Here is a 15,312-nt window from a genome sequence, read left to right as displayed (position 1 = left end):
CTACCTGTTGCCATAGAGTCAATTTCAACTCACGGCTACCCCAAGTTGTTACAGAGTAGAACTGCTCCATAGGCTTTTCTTGGCCGTCATCTTTACAGATCGCCAGGCCTTTTGTGCTGCCACTTGGGTGGGTTAGAATCGCCACCCTTTAGGTGCTTAGTCCAACACAAACCATTTGTATCACCCAAGGATCTTCAGTCATTCTGGTGGGTGTGCAATGGTGTCTCATTGTAGTCCTAATCTGCATGATGATGCATGTTAACTAATGCATGTTGAGTATCATTTCATATACTTATTTGTCACCTGTATATCTTTTTTGGTAAAGTGTCTGCTCATCTTTTGCCCATTTTTAAAATGGGATTGGTTGTCTTATTGAGTTATAAGAGTTCTTTATATATTCTAGATACAAGTATTTTCTTAGATATATGTCTCACAGATATTTTTCCTTGTCTGTGGCTTGCCTTTTCATTTTCTTAACTGTCTTTTGAATAGCAGCAGGTTTTAATGCTGATGAAGTACAACCTTTTTTTCTTTTAGAGTTCATACTTTTCGTGTCCCAATTTAAACAATCTTTGCCAAATCCAACTCACAGAGATTTTTTTTCCTTTGTTGTCTTCTAGACATTTTATAGTTTTAGCTTTTATACTTAGGTCTGTGAGTCATTTTTTAAATTTTAGTTTCTAAGTGTTCATTGCTGGTATATAGAAATAAAATTGAATTTTATGTATTGACCTTATATCCTGTAACCTTGCTAAACTCACTTATTAGTTCTGGTAGATTTCTGTAAATTCCATTGGATTTTATATATAGCCCATCAGGCCATCTGCAAATAAAGGCAGTTTTACTTCTTCCTTTCCAATCTGTATGCCTTTTCTTTTCTCCTTGCCTTCCTACCACTGGCAGAACGCCCACCACAATGCTAAACAGAAGTGATGAGAACAGACATACCTGTCTTATTCTCATTTTAGGAGAGAAATATGCAGCATTTCACCATTAAGTATGTTGTTCATCAAAACCAAACCAAACCTGTTGCTGTCAAGTCGATTCCAACTAGTAGAGACCCTACACAACGCAGCAGAACTGCCCCACTGAATGTTTTTTTTTTTTAAATCTTTACAGAAGCAGACTGCCACATCTTTCTCCTACGGAGCACCTGGTGGGTTTGAACCGCCAACCTTATGGCTAGCAGCGGAGCATTTACCATTAAATTCCTTAGTGCATTTCACCATTAAGTATGTTGTTAGCTGTACATTTTTCATGGATGCCTTTTAGGACGTTCTCTTCTACATCTAGCTTGCTGACAGTTTTTTTAAAATCATGAATGGATGTTAGATTTTGTCAAATGCTTTTTCTGTGTCTACTGAGAAGATAATTTAAGTTTTCTTTTTAAATATGTTAATATGGTGAATTACATTGATTTTTCTAATGTTAAACCAAGCAAGCATTCCTAGAATAAGTGTACATAGCCATGCTTTTTTAGTATTTAGCATTATTTAATATTATCCTTTTTATATATTTTTGTTTTCAATTTGCTAAAATCATGTTAAGAATGTTTGCACCTATGTTTATGCGGATACTGTTCTGTAGTTTTCCTTTCTTGTGACATGTTTGTCAGGTTTGGGTACCAGAATAACGCTGGCCTCATTCAATGAATTGGGAAAGGGTCCCTCCTCTTATTTTATGGAATAGTGTGGTAAAATTGGTGTTATTTCTTCCTTAAATATTTGGCACAATTCACCAGTGACGCCACATGAGGAAAAAGTTGGGTTTTTTTTTAATTTTATTGTGGTAAAATATATATAACATAAAACTTGCCACTTTAACCATTTTTAAGTGTGCAATTCAGTGACGTTAACTACATTCACAATGTCGTACAACCATCACCATTATTTATTACGAAACTGTTCTTCACCTCAAACAGAAATTCTGTATCCATTGAGCAATAACTCTCCCTTCCCCTCTCTCTCCAGCCCGTGGTGACCTTTAATCTACTTTCTGTCTCTGTGAATTTGCCAATTCTGCACATTTCACCTAAGTGGAATCATGGAATGTTTGTCCTTTTCTGTCTGGCTTAGTTCACTTAGCACAATGTTTTCAAGGTTCATCCACATTGTTGCAAGTATCCGACCTTCATTCCCTTTCATGGCTGAGTAATATTCCACTGCAGCCATAAAGTGCTATGGATTGAATTGTGTTTCCCAAAAATGTGTATCAACCTGGTGAAGCCATGATACCCAGTATTGTGTGCTTGTCTACCATTTTATGATCTGATGTGATTATCCTATGTGTTGTGAATCCTAACCACCACACATCTGTCAGTTTGTCATACTGTGGTGGCTTATGTGGTGCTGTGATCCTGGAAGCTTTGCCACCAGTATTTCAGATACCAGCAGGGTTACCCATGGTGGACAAGTTTCAGTGGAGCTTCCAGGCTAAGACAGACTAGGAAGAAGGACCTGGAAGTCTACTTCTGAAAAAAACTGGCCAGTGAAAACTTTGTGAATAGCAGCAGAACACTGTCTGGTTATAGTGCTGGAAGATGAGCTCCCTCAGGTTAGAAGGCACTCAAAATATGACTGGGGAAAAGGTACCTTCACAAAGTAGAGTCAACCTTAATGATGTGGGTGGAGTCAAGCTTTTGGGACCTTCATTTGCTGATATGGCTTGACTCCAAATGAGAAGAAACAGCTGCAGATATCCATTAATAATCAGAACATGAAATGTATGAAGTATGGATCTAGGAAAATTGGAAGTCATCAAAAATGAAATGGAACACATAAAGATCAACATCCTAGGCATTCATGAGATGAAACAGACTGGTATTGGTCATTTTGAATCAGACAATCATATGGTCTACTATGCCAGGAATGACAAATTGAAAGGAAATGGCAACATATTCATAAACAAAAAGAACATTTCAAGATCTATTCTGAAATACAATACTGTCAGCTATAGGATAATATCCATACACCTACAAGGAAGACCAGTTAATACGACTATTACACAAATTTACGCACCACCCACTAATGCCAAACATGAGAAAATTGAAGATTGTTCCCAACTTCTGCAGTCTGAAATTGATCAAACATGCAATCAATATACATTGATAATTACTGGTGATTGAAATGTGAAAGTTAGAAACAAAGAAGAAGGATCAGTAGCTGAAAAATATGGTCTTGGTGACAGAAATGATGTCAGAGATCACACGACAGGATTTTGCAAAACCAATGATTTATTCATTGCAAATACCTTTTCTCAACAACATAAATAGTGACTATACACGTGGACCTCACCAGATGGAAAACACAGGTATGAAATTGACTATACCTGTGGAAAGAGACTATGGAAAAGCTCAGTATCATCAGTCAGAACAAGGGCAGGGACTGGCTGTGGAACAGACCATCAATTGCTCACATGCAAGTTCAAGCTGAAGCTGAAGAAAATTAAAACAAGTCCACAAGAGCCAAAGTACAACCTTGAGTATATCTCACCTGAATTTAGAGACCATCTCAAGAATAGATTTACTCATTGAACACTAATGACTGAAGAACAGATGAGTAAAGGAATGACACTAAGGACATCAAACATGAAAAAAGCAAGAGATGAAGAAAAAGACGGGAAAGAAAGAAAAGACCAAAATGGATGTCCCCGAAGAGACTCTGAAACTTCCTCTTGAATGCACAGTAGCTAAAGTGAGTGGAAGAAATTACGAAGTAAAAGAGCAGAAAAGAAGATTTCAAAGGGCGGCTCGAGAAGACAAAATATTATAATGAAATATGCAAAGACCTGGAGTTACAAAACCAAAAGGGAAAAACACACTCTGCATTTTCAAGCTGAAAGAACTGAAAAAAAAAAAATTCAAACCTCGAGTTGCAATACTGAAGGACTCTAAGGGCAAAATACTGAACACCGCAGGAAGACTCAAAAGAAGATGGAAGGAATACACTGAAACACTGTACCAAAAAGAATTGGTTGACATTCAACTGTTTCAAGAACCAATGGTATTTAAGGAAGAAGTCCAAGCTGCACTGAAGGCATTGGCAAAAAACACGTCTCCAGGAACTGACAGAATACCAACTGAGATGTTTCAACAAATGGATGCAATGCTGGAAGCACTCACTAGTCTATGTTCAGAAATACGGAAGACAGCTTCCTGGTCAACTGGCTGGAGGAGATCTGTATTTGTACCCATTCCAAAGACAGGTGATGCAACAGAAAGTGGAAATTATTCAACAATATCATTAAGACCACATGCAAGTAAAACTTTACTGAAGATCATTCAAAAATGGCTGCAGCAATACACTGACAGGAAACTGCCGGAAATTCAAGCCAAATTCAGAAGAGGACGTGGAATGAGGGGTACCACTGGTGATGACAGATGGATCTTGGCTGAAAGCAGAGAATGCCAGAAAGATGTTTACCTGTGTTTTATTGACTATGGAAAGGCATCTGACTGTGTCGATCCTGACAAATTATGGATAACATACCAAAGAATGGAAATTTCAGAACACCTAATTGTGCTCATGAGGAGCCTGTATATTGATCAAGAGGCAGTCATTCAAACAGAACAAGGAGATACGGGGTGGTTTAAAATCAGGAAAGGTGTGTGTCAGGGTTCTATTCTTTCACCACACTTATTCAACCTGTGTGCTGAGCAAACAATCTGAGACGCTGGACTATATGAAGAAGAAAGTGGCATCAGGATTGGAGGAAGACTCACTGACCACCTGTGATAGGCAGATGACACAACCCTGCTTGCTGAAAGCAAAGAGGACTTGGAGCACTTACTGATGAAGATCAAAGACGCCAGCCTTCATTATGGATTACGCCTCCACACGAAGAAAACGAAAATCCTCACAACTGGACCGATAAGCACCATTATGATAAATGGAGAAAAGACTGAAAATAGTCAACAACTTCACTTTACTTGGATACACAACCAAGGCCCATGGAAGCAGCCATCAAGAAACGAAACAACGTATTGCATTGGGCAAATCTGCTGCAAAAGGCCTCTTTAAAGTGTTGAAAAGCAAAGATGTCCCTTTGAGGACTAAGGTATGCCTGGCCCAAGCCCTGGTATTTTCAATTGCCTCATATGCATGCAAAAGATGGACACTGAATAAGGAAGACCAAAGAAGAATTGATGCCTTTGAATTATGGTGTTGGCAAAGAATATTGAGTATACCATGGACTCCCAGAACAAACAAATCTGTCTTGGAAGAAGTACAGCCAGAGTGCTCCTTGGAAGCAAGCAGTCTTGGGTACTTTGGACATGTTATCAGGAGGGACCAGTACCCAGAAAAGGACATCATGCTTGGTAAGGTAGAGGGTCAGCAAAAAAGAGCAAGACCTTCAACAAGATGCGGTGACTCAGTGGCTGCAAAAATGGACTCATCCATAGCAACCATTGTGAGGATGGTGCAGGACCAGGCAGCGTTTTGTTCTGTTGTACATAGGGTCACTATGAGTTGGAACCTACTCAACGGCACCTAACAACAATAGTAAGAGCCTAGATTGCCTTGAAGAGACTGTTGGTAGAATTACTGGACATCGAAGGCAATTCTGGTGAGGGGTCAGAAGGAAGTGAGGAGAACAACAGAGAAAGTCTCTATCGTCTTAGAGAACACATACGGCTCCAGCAAGAGAATGTTGCTAGAAATATGGACATTAAATGTGCTCCTGGTGAGGTGTTACAAGAAAATGATGAACATGTGACTGGACAACAGAGAAGGGTGATGCTTTTTATGCAGTGGGAAGGAACTTGTCTGAATTATGTTCAAATGTCTGGCAGAAAGTAGAACTTGTAACTGATGAACTTGGGTATCCGTCTGAGGAGATTTCTAAGCAAGATCTTAAAAGGGTCATGTGGTTTCTCCTTGCCACTTACATTAAAATGTGAGAGGAAAGAGATGGGCTTAAAAATGAACTCTGCAAAATGAAAACCGAACTTAAAGATGTGGAAAATTCTGTTGTACAAACTAAGGACACATGTCCTAGAATGTTCACCAAGGACATGGCTATACAGCGTTTTGTTAAAGAGATTAAGCCTGTGACTAATAGATCTAACCAACCACCACAGCAGAAAACCTATCAGCTTAGACTGAAGGGGACAGAGAAAGAACAAAAGGAAAGAATTCTGTCTGCCTCTTGGAATTCTACAGGCAGGAAACAGGCCAAAGGAGCTACATCTGTTGTCCTCCAAGAAAAGAAAAGGACCATCCCTGGGGCAGCTCAGAGATCAGCAGAACTGCTGGAAGGAACACAGGAAGCAGGGCCTTCTTGGTTTCAAAGGGTGGGGCCATAGTTTCCTGGATCTCAAAGAGTGCGGCTGCAACCTCCTAAGTTTCAAGGAGTCAGATGTTCACCAACTCGGTTTCGGAGTGTGGGGCTGCCATTAAGGTGTGCCAGGCATATGGGGCTACCACCCAATGCTGAGGGGGTGGGGCTGCCATGTCCAAGGGGCAGAAGAACAGGGCCTGCTGGGGCCAAGGGGGTTGGGTTGCCACTCAGATGGACTAGGAGAATGGGGAGCAGAGTTGCCATTCCAGTGGGCCTGGAAGGCAGAGTTAAAGCCCAGGGTCGAGGGGCCTCCACCCTGAATCCAGAGAACCTGGTCAACACTCAGAATCTGGAAATTGGGTCATTGCCCAGATGGTCCCAAAGAGCAGAGGATTATTTTCAAGACTTGAGAGCTAATGTGAATTTTTATGCTGGTTTTAGACTTACTTGATACCCATTATTCCTTCTTTCCCCTCCAATTTCTCTCATTTGTAATGGAAATGTCTACCTTGTGCCTGTTCTACCATTGCACTTTGGAAGCAGATACCTTATAGATTGCACAGGTAGAGATGAAGAGGAATTTTGCCCCAGGATGGAATATGCCTCCAGTCTCACCCATATTGGATTTAGATGATTCTGAAGATGAGATTTTGGAGTTGGAGTGGATTGAAGACTTTGGGGATGATGTGATGGGGTGAATGTGTTTTGCATGTAGCAAGGACAAAATTTAGGGGGACCAAAGGGTAGAATATTATGGATTAAATTGTGCCTCCAAAAATATAGGTTATAAATCCTAGCCTCTATGCCTGTGGTTATAATCCCGTTTAGGAATGGGTTTTGTTATGTTAATAAGACAGGATTTGTGTAGGGTGTGTCTTAAGTCAATCTATTTTGAGACATAAAAGAGGTTAAACAAGCAAGGGAGAGAAGCAGAGATGGGGGCAGACAGATGCCACACCACATGAAGATCACCATGGGGACAAAAATTAGAAGTTGAAGAGACAAGGACCTTCCTCCAGAGCAGACAGAGAGAAGAACCCTTCCCCTAGAGCTAGCACCCTGAATTCGGACTTACTAGCCTTCTAAACTGTGAGAAAACTAATTTCTGTTTGTTAAAGACACCCACTTGTCATACTTCTGTTATAGCCAAACAAAAACCCAAACTCGTTGCCATCAACTTGATTCTGACTCACAGCAACCCTATACTACAGAGTAGAGCCGCCCTATAGAGTTTCCAAGGAGCGCCTGGTGGATTTGAACTGTCAGACCTTTTGGTTAGCAGCTGCAGCACTTAACCACTGCACCACCAGGGTTTCCTCTGTTACAGCAGCACTAGATAACTAAGACATTAGCTTTATCTGGAGCTTCTAGGGGAGAGATTTATGGTGCTGGGCCTTCAGTGACCCTAACTGACCACAGCTGGGAAGTCAAAGTCTGACAAGCAAGGCTGTGCAAGTTTTCCCGCTTCTGAACCATGATGAGTGTGAGTGTATGTGTGTGTCTCCCTGGTACCAGGACAAATCTTAGGCATAGGGAGGCATTTCTTGGAGCCCCTGAGACAGGCAAAACAAAGAAAAAAGAAAGCGTTACTGCTGGTCAGACTTAAAGGGCAAGTATGGGGTCTCACTGGGAGGCAGAGGAGGCCAGGTCAGGCCAGGAAACAGACTGCAGACCAGGAATAGATGAAGATACGCGTTGACCGTATTCCAGTATGTGCTGACTTCTAAGAGCGCTTTTAACTCTAAGCTTCCATAATTTTATCACTAGGAATTTGTACAAATAACACAGATATAATCTGAATATAATAATCTAGAAAAATTCCATAGTATCTCCTTTACTTACAATGGGCCTATCTCCATGGAGACGTTGACATGTGCTTTGATTTTCAAATCCTTCTGAATTTTAGGGTCACAGGCTTGGCTGAAATTGCCCAGGTAGATTCTGCCTGGCATTATTTCAACAGGGTATGGCTGAAATGCATCCAGTTCCTGAGGCAGGGAAGGAGAAAGGTTGCTGTCAGTATATTCACCAGGGAAGAGCTTATGTCTCCTGAAATGTGGCTCAGCAAACACGTTTACAGAGACAATCCCACGGTGATTTAGACTGAGATGTGTGCTTCCAATGAGATTGGCCAATAATAACTTGCACAAGGAGGTACAGGGCTGATAGTAACAGGATTGAACCGCAGCATCAGGGTACAGAGTGCTGTGTCTCAGCCCTGACGTCCCACTCTCCTCCATAGCACCTATTTGCACCCAGTCAGGTATGCAAAGACTGGCATCAAGTAGCCAGTGGCCCAGAACCATGTACACCCAGGGAGCATACAGTTGGGGGCGGGGTGGGGAGGGATAGCCCTTTTCTCACACTTGGAGGCCACCATAGCTTAAACACTTTTTTTTTAAACCAATGAAACTGTTCACACAGACCCCGTCTGCCATTAGAAAATGAGTTCTGATGATGGGATTGAATGTAAAAAGAGGGGGGAGAACAGGACACCCACTTAAATCGAAGCTTACAGAATTTTAGGTCCGAAATTATTGTAATTATTTAATTTCTTTGAAAAACAAAGAAACGAAGAGGACTATTTCTACTTTTCCCAAAGAACAGTAGAAATAAGGGACCAGTGAAATAAGCAACACTGGACCCTCCCAATGCTGGGTGGAAAAGGGTCCAGAGGACCGAGTACCTGTGGGAAAGAGTACGTACGGTCACCTTGTCCCAGAAACTCAGTGCACCTTAAGCAATGAAAGGTGCTAAGAAATCCTGCAGTAAAGAAGTCTGTTAGCTTTGAACACCTGATATTTCCCAAGATGATGCGACTGCAGACCATTTTTCTCCATCAATACCCCGTGGGAAGTACTTTGAGAAACGCTGACCTGTGTCGTTTCAAAGGTTAAATCCAGTTCCCAAAATCCTCTGGCTCCAAGTCTGACTCAGTAATAACATCGTAAACACCTCAGGCTACTTCACTGTCCACTTCGGTCCTTCAGAGCCTTCTGGGCTCAGCACCCCACCCCCCACATACACACAAACACGCAGTGAACCTGCTGTCAGCCCATATTCTTGCCAAGCTGTCAGCCTCGAAAGCACTCAAAGGCTCCAAGAGCAGACAGCCATGCTAAGGCCAGTCCTCCTCAAGTTTACAGAGACACACAACACCCCTCAATGCAGGCAAGCCTACTGCTGGCAGATCCAGCCCCAAGCTTACTGCAGAGCTCAGGCTGAGCCCACCCAGGATGGTTCCAGAGAGCCCAGGGACCCGGCCACGAGGCCACACAGCTTGCTGGTCGCCCAATGAACTTCCCCTAATTCCACTAAGAAAATCTCACTAAAACCCCATACAAATCTGTCCACTCTCTTCCTGCTGCCTTCAAACCAGCTTCCTTTTCTGTGTGGGGGGTGGGGGGAGGGGGAGGGGGAGGGGAGAGGAGACAGGGTGTGGCATGGATAAAAACATGATCTACAGTAAAGAGCAAGATGACACGGTTTTGACCATCACATCTTGACAAGTGTAAAAGAAATAAAATTTAAAAGCCTGCTGTCAAGTTGTTCCTGACTCATGGTAACCCCATGCATGCAAGTCAGAGTGGAACTGTGTTCCACAGGGCTTTCAGTGGTTAATTTTTTTTCGGAAGTAGATTACCAGACCTTTCTTCCGAGGCACCTCTGGGTGGACTAGAACCTCCAACCTCTCAGTTAGCAGCTAGCAGCTGAATGTGTTAACCCTTTGCATCACCCAGGGACACCGTAAGAGAAACAAGCATTTCAAATTAACATGTCCAAACTGTGTCCATCATCTTCCCCGCAAACCACCTCCTCCTCCCGTGCTCCCCACCTCGATGAACTACGCCACTGTCACCCACACCTAAACCAGGGTGTTATTCTAGACTCCTTCCCCCGCCCATGTCCAATCAATGCCACTTCCTATGTATCTCTTAACTCCATCTGACTCAGTAATAACATCATAAATACCTCATGGGTTCACACAGACCCTGTGTGCCATTAGAAGATGAATTCTGAAGAAGGGATTGAATGTACAGGGAGGTGGGAGAACAGGACACCTGTCCCTCTCTCTCAGTCCCTTCTCAACTGCCCCTAGTTCAAGGCCTCCTCCCCTCCTGTTTGGGAAACAGCAGGGTCCTCCTGGCTGGTCTCCCTGATTCCAGTCTGCCCCACTGATCTGTCATCAGAGTCCGTCTTTCTAACGTGCAACCTGACCAGCCACCCTCGGATTAGAACCACCCAGTGGCTCTCCACCATCTGTCTTTAGCAGCGGTCTCACTGGGAAGTATTTACCTTAATTTTTTTTTTTTTTTTAATAATTGTACTTTAGATAAAGGTTTATAGAACAAAGTAGTTTCTCATTAAACAATACACATATTGTTTTACAACACTGGTTAACAACCCCATAACATGTCAACACTCCCTTCTCAACCTTGGGGTCCCTCAATTTTTTTTTTTTTTTAAATCACAGAACCCCTTGGTTCAAAGTGAAATCTTATTCAAAGGATGCCATTATGCAAAAGAGCAGAAGTTACGGCTGCTCTGCCTAAAGTAGAGGGGGGTAAACTTAGGGCCCAGATGCTGGCACTCCACAGGGAGTTCCTTAGGCAGCAGTAGGGACACCTCTGCTATACAATATATCAGAACTCATAACAGGCAAGGAGCGGGGCTTTCATTCTCACACCTTAACTGGTGGCAAAGGTTCCCAAAGCAGGAAGAGACAAATATGAGGTACCTACATTCTAAAGACAGCTACAAACAACTAAGGCGAGAACTCACCCCCGTTCCCCAGCTCTGACAGTTACCATCAGCCATGACCCTGAGCTCCTTCCTTCCAATCTACATAAAAAGACTGAGGGCAAGGGTAAGGGGAGCCATAGATAAACCATACATTTTAAATACGCACGGTTCATTGTACGTCAATTAGACCTTACTAAAGCTTTAAATGGAGAGACAGGGTAAGTCATCAACAGTGTAACATCTGCAGAGAAGAAATCACCCCTCCCTACACTGCAAAGCCAGTGAGCTTGCTCCTAGAGAACCCTCGTAGCCGGGAGGGTGCTCAGCAGGATGGGGAGGCTGGCTGTGCACTTGGTAAGCTGGTGAATCGCAGTGCTATTATCTGAGTGGATGGAAGGAGGAAGTCCTTTGGAGAGCCTGGCATGTATACTCTGGGTTTGGGGGCATGTACGACGCCAGACACTCCTACTTGCCTTTCACCTGATACTGGCTGAAGCAGCTGAGCTAGCAGGGCCAGGAGGGGCTGAGTGAGGTAGGCCTAGGCCTCTGTACCCACCACCACACTCCCCTGTGGTCATTCCCAGAATTCCAGGGAAGGAGTGTGGGCAGCGGGGGAGCAGGAGGCATGGGGACCAAATGGATGGGGGAAGCTGGGCAGGGGTTGGAAGGAATCACAATAACAGACAGGGCCAGGGCAAAGCTGAACAGGGCCCCCAGAAATCCCAACAGCAGAGGCCACTAGCAGCACACAGAGCGAGACTGGGCCTGCGTGAGAACAGGAGACCCTCCCCACCAGGACAGCAGCCCGTGCTCAGCACACTGCCTTGCCTGGGGCATCCAGATGACCTTCTGGGTCCTGAAGAAATGATACCTGGCCGAGAAGAGCTCATAGCCGCCTCTCAGGATGGAGACGGGGCGGTGGGTGAGGTGGGTCAGGACTCTGCCACACTCAATGGCAGCTCCAAGCACCGGTCCTAAGAATGGAGACCAAAGAGATAAATGTCCCCTGGGTGCTCACCATCTGTCTAAAGCTGGGCGTGGGCAGCCCCCTTATTCTGAAAAACAATTTCTTTAGGAAGCTGAAGCAAATATATACAGGGATGAGTGTTACCATTAAAATTTAAAAAGCAACTTAGCACCAAGTTAATCTTTCTTTTTTTTTTGTGTAAACTCTTTTGGTCTGTTAGATACTATATATATATGAATATGTATATGTATACCAAAAAACTAAAAAAAAAAACTCAGTGCCGTCAATTCCATCACACACTATATTTATTTGTATTTATATATATATTTTCTATATATAATCAGTTCTATTGAGATAAATTTCACATACCATACAACTCACCCATTTAAAGTGTATAATTCAGTATTTTTCAGTATATTCGCAGATATACAACCATCACCACTAATTTCAGAACATTTCCATCACCTCAAAAAAGAAACTCCCAGTCGCTTCCCACTCCCTTCTCCCCTCTCCCCTGACCCATTAAAAAAAAAAAAAAAACCAAATCAGTTGCCATCTGGTGGATCCTGACTCATAGCGACTTCCACCCACAGGCAACCATTAATCTACTTTGTCTCTGTGGACTTGCCAATTCTGGACATTTCCTATCAATGGAATCATGTAATATGTGGTCCTTGTACCTGGCTTTCACTTAGCATAATATCTTCACGGTTCATCCATGTTATAGCATGTATCAGGACCGTGTTCCTTTTTATGGCTGAGTAGTACTCTATAGTATGGGTATACCACTTGTTCTTTATCCATTCATTCATCAGTTGATAGACATTTGGGTTATTTCTCCCTTTTGGCTATTACGAATATGCTGCTGTAAACGTTGGTGTACACGTTTCTACCTGGGCGTAAGTTTTCAATTCTCTTGAGGGTGTGCCTAGGAGGGAAATTGCTCGGTTACATAGTAACTCTGTGGTTAATCTTTTGGGAACTACCAGACTGTTTTCCAAAGTGGCTGCACCATTTCACATTCCCACCAGCCATGTATGAGGGTTTCAATTTTTCTGCATCCCTGCCAACACTTTCTACTCTCTGTCTTTTGACTACAGCCATCCTAGCGGATCTCAGGAGTCCTCAGGCAGTGCAAAAGGTTAACGTGCCTGGCTGCCAACTGAAAGGCTGGTGATTCAAACCCACCCAGGGACGCCTCAGAAGGAGAGGCCTAGCACCCTACTTCAAAAAATCAGCCACTGAAAACCCTGTGAAGCATAGTTCTACTCTGATACACACGGGGTCACCATGAGTCAAAACTCAACTTGGTGGCAACTGGTACTGGCAGATGTGAAGTGGTACCTGATTGTGGTTTTGACATCAATTTAATCTTAAACACCTTAATTGATCGCTACTGGGCTGCAGCAAATTAGATATATATGACAGGAAGTTTGCATAATTAGGGCTAAACCAAGATATCCTGCGGGCAAGATCTGACCCAGTAAGAGAAATATTGTGTAGCAAACTCAGGAGAGCCAGCTAGAGGAAGACAGGGCCGGGCATAGACTCTGACTTTGACACTGAACATTTGTTCTGAGAGAAAGCCAATTCCAGAAGAGGTTGCTCAGGACACAAGTGGCCTGGGACCTATCTAAAGAGACTGCATTTGAAGGAAGAGTTTCTAGAGTCTGCAGCCAGGCTGGAAGAGAGCCTGAAGCTGGCAAGGCAGGAGCTTGAGCTCAAGCCCATCCCAGAGGGCTGGTCACAAGCCAGAGTTCAGCCTGGGACTCACAGCACCTGTCTCTCTCTTGAGCAAGAGGCTGGATAACGACTGGTAGGTCACCGGGCCCAGGGGGAGTTGGGGAGGCAGTCCAGCTGCCTTTAAGCCAGACAGCTGCTCCCCTATCGATGTCACAGGACCCACTGGAGCCTTACCCACACGCGGGGATGAGGCGGTCAGTGCTGGAGGAAGGACAATTTCCAGGGGAAAATTAGAGATTCTGGTGGAAAGAGAAAAGCACATCACCAGTGCCCAGGCTACCCTGACAAACAGATTCAAGCAAGGCCAGGCTCCCACTTTCTTAGAACGGAATGAACCTCAACAATGGTAACCATCCACTGTCAGGAGGTCGAGGTTTTTCAACGGAAGAATGTAACAGGGTTATTATTATTTTTGAAACATTAAGCTCATTAATTTTTATTCCTATTAATCCTGAATTCTGCATTGACATGAGGTTTCCCACACTTTGAATTGAGGTGCCCATTGATTTAGGGGGAAAGTTGACACCACCCGGAACAAGGGGGTCACTGCTCAGCTGGGAGCTTTCTTTAAGTTAAATTATTTTGGATCCTTAGCCAGACAATAGTCTTCAAAATCAGGCTTTGCTGAGTAAGAAAAAAGGAATTCCAGAATTCCCAAAGCTTTCCTCACAAATCAAGAGCCCAGTTTAGGGGTCAAGAGCCCAGCTCAGGGGTCTGTAATCTACATTGTTGTGAGGAAGGATGACTTCACATAAGGGAAATCTCTCTCTCATGCAAGAAGGGGAATGCCCTTTGTATGCTAAAAGGAATTTCGGAGAGAGAGTCTCAGAGACCAAGACAAGTGAAGAGACCCTGCACTGACAACCCCCTAAATTTCAGCTTAAGTGGACACTGAGGAGGTGGAAACCCAACAGTTGAAGGGAAGCTGGAAACAGCTTGCACCCGTTTCAGGAGCTCTGAGCCCCCGGCAGAGATGGTGAAGTAGTTAGCCTAAACTGGAGACTGAAGGAAGACGCCGCAGGGCACAGGGAATCAGCAACACCTGTGGAAGCCAGGTGGGCAACCTGGGCAGGAGGGCACATGGCTGTGGCTGAAGTTCCTCATGAGCAATCGCGGTGCACTGCCAGGATGGAGAGAACCACTCACCAATTACACTAACCGTGGACATCGTGACCACAGAGACAGCAAGGATAGAGGTCCACAGCCAAGTCCACACAACCTGAGCTACACGTCATTTGGAGGCCAGCAGAAAAGGATGACAGGTGGACAACACTTCACATCTGCTTCTAGAAAGTGGTGAAGGTTTTCCCCATGCCCAGATTTCCTTGAGGGTAAGGGAAGTGGGTGCTAACAGTGGAAAGGAGAAAGGGGATGGGGAAAAGAACCTTGAAATGGTCCTTTGCCCCAAGGACACTGCATTTACCTGAAAGGTACCATTTTAAACAAGCAAAGTAAGTTGGCTTGAGTGGCAAGTTGTGTGGATGTGTGGTTTTGGGGATTTTTTGTTGTGTTGTTTTGTGGTGGTTTCCTACTCATACCTACCTTAGGCGCGAGAACGAGGTCGGTACAGAACATTAAAG

General features: G+C 43.8%; 1 protein-coding gene across 8 annotated transcripts in view; it reads right to left on the bottom strand.

Moving 5' to 3' along the window:
• The window catches only part of STYXL1 (serine/threonine/tyrosine interacting like 1), a 43,014-nt gene that overhangs the window by 10,457 nt on the left and 17,245 nt on the right, over nucleotides 1–15,312 (bottom strand). For 7 of the 8 annotated variants that reach the window (XM_049904855.1, XM_049904853.1, XM_049904858.1 and 4 more), the window contains 2 exons: nucleotides 11,851–11,996; nucleotides 8,122–8,267 (listed from right to left, as the gene is read on the bottom strand). In XM_049904855.1, coding sequence (XP_049760812.1) covers nucleotides 8,122–8,267; nucleotides 11,851–11,996 — 292 coding nt within the window. The remainder of the gene's footprint in view (nucleotides 1–8,121; nucleotides 8,268–11,850; nucleotides 11,997–15,312) is intronic. The other variant, XM_049904861.1, reaches the window with a different exon arrangement.

Source organism: Elephas maximus, chromosome 12 (assembly GCF_024166365.1).
Source record: "Elephas maximus indicus isolate mEleMax1 chromosome 12, mEleMax1 primary haplotype, whole genome shotgun sequence".
NCBI lineage: Eukaryota > Metazoa > Chordata > Mammalia > Proboscidea > Elephantidae > Elephas > Elephas maximus.
The sequence above is the reverse complement of the archived record's forward strand: the minus strand, read 5'-3'. Positions and strand labels throughout refer to the sequence as shown.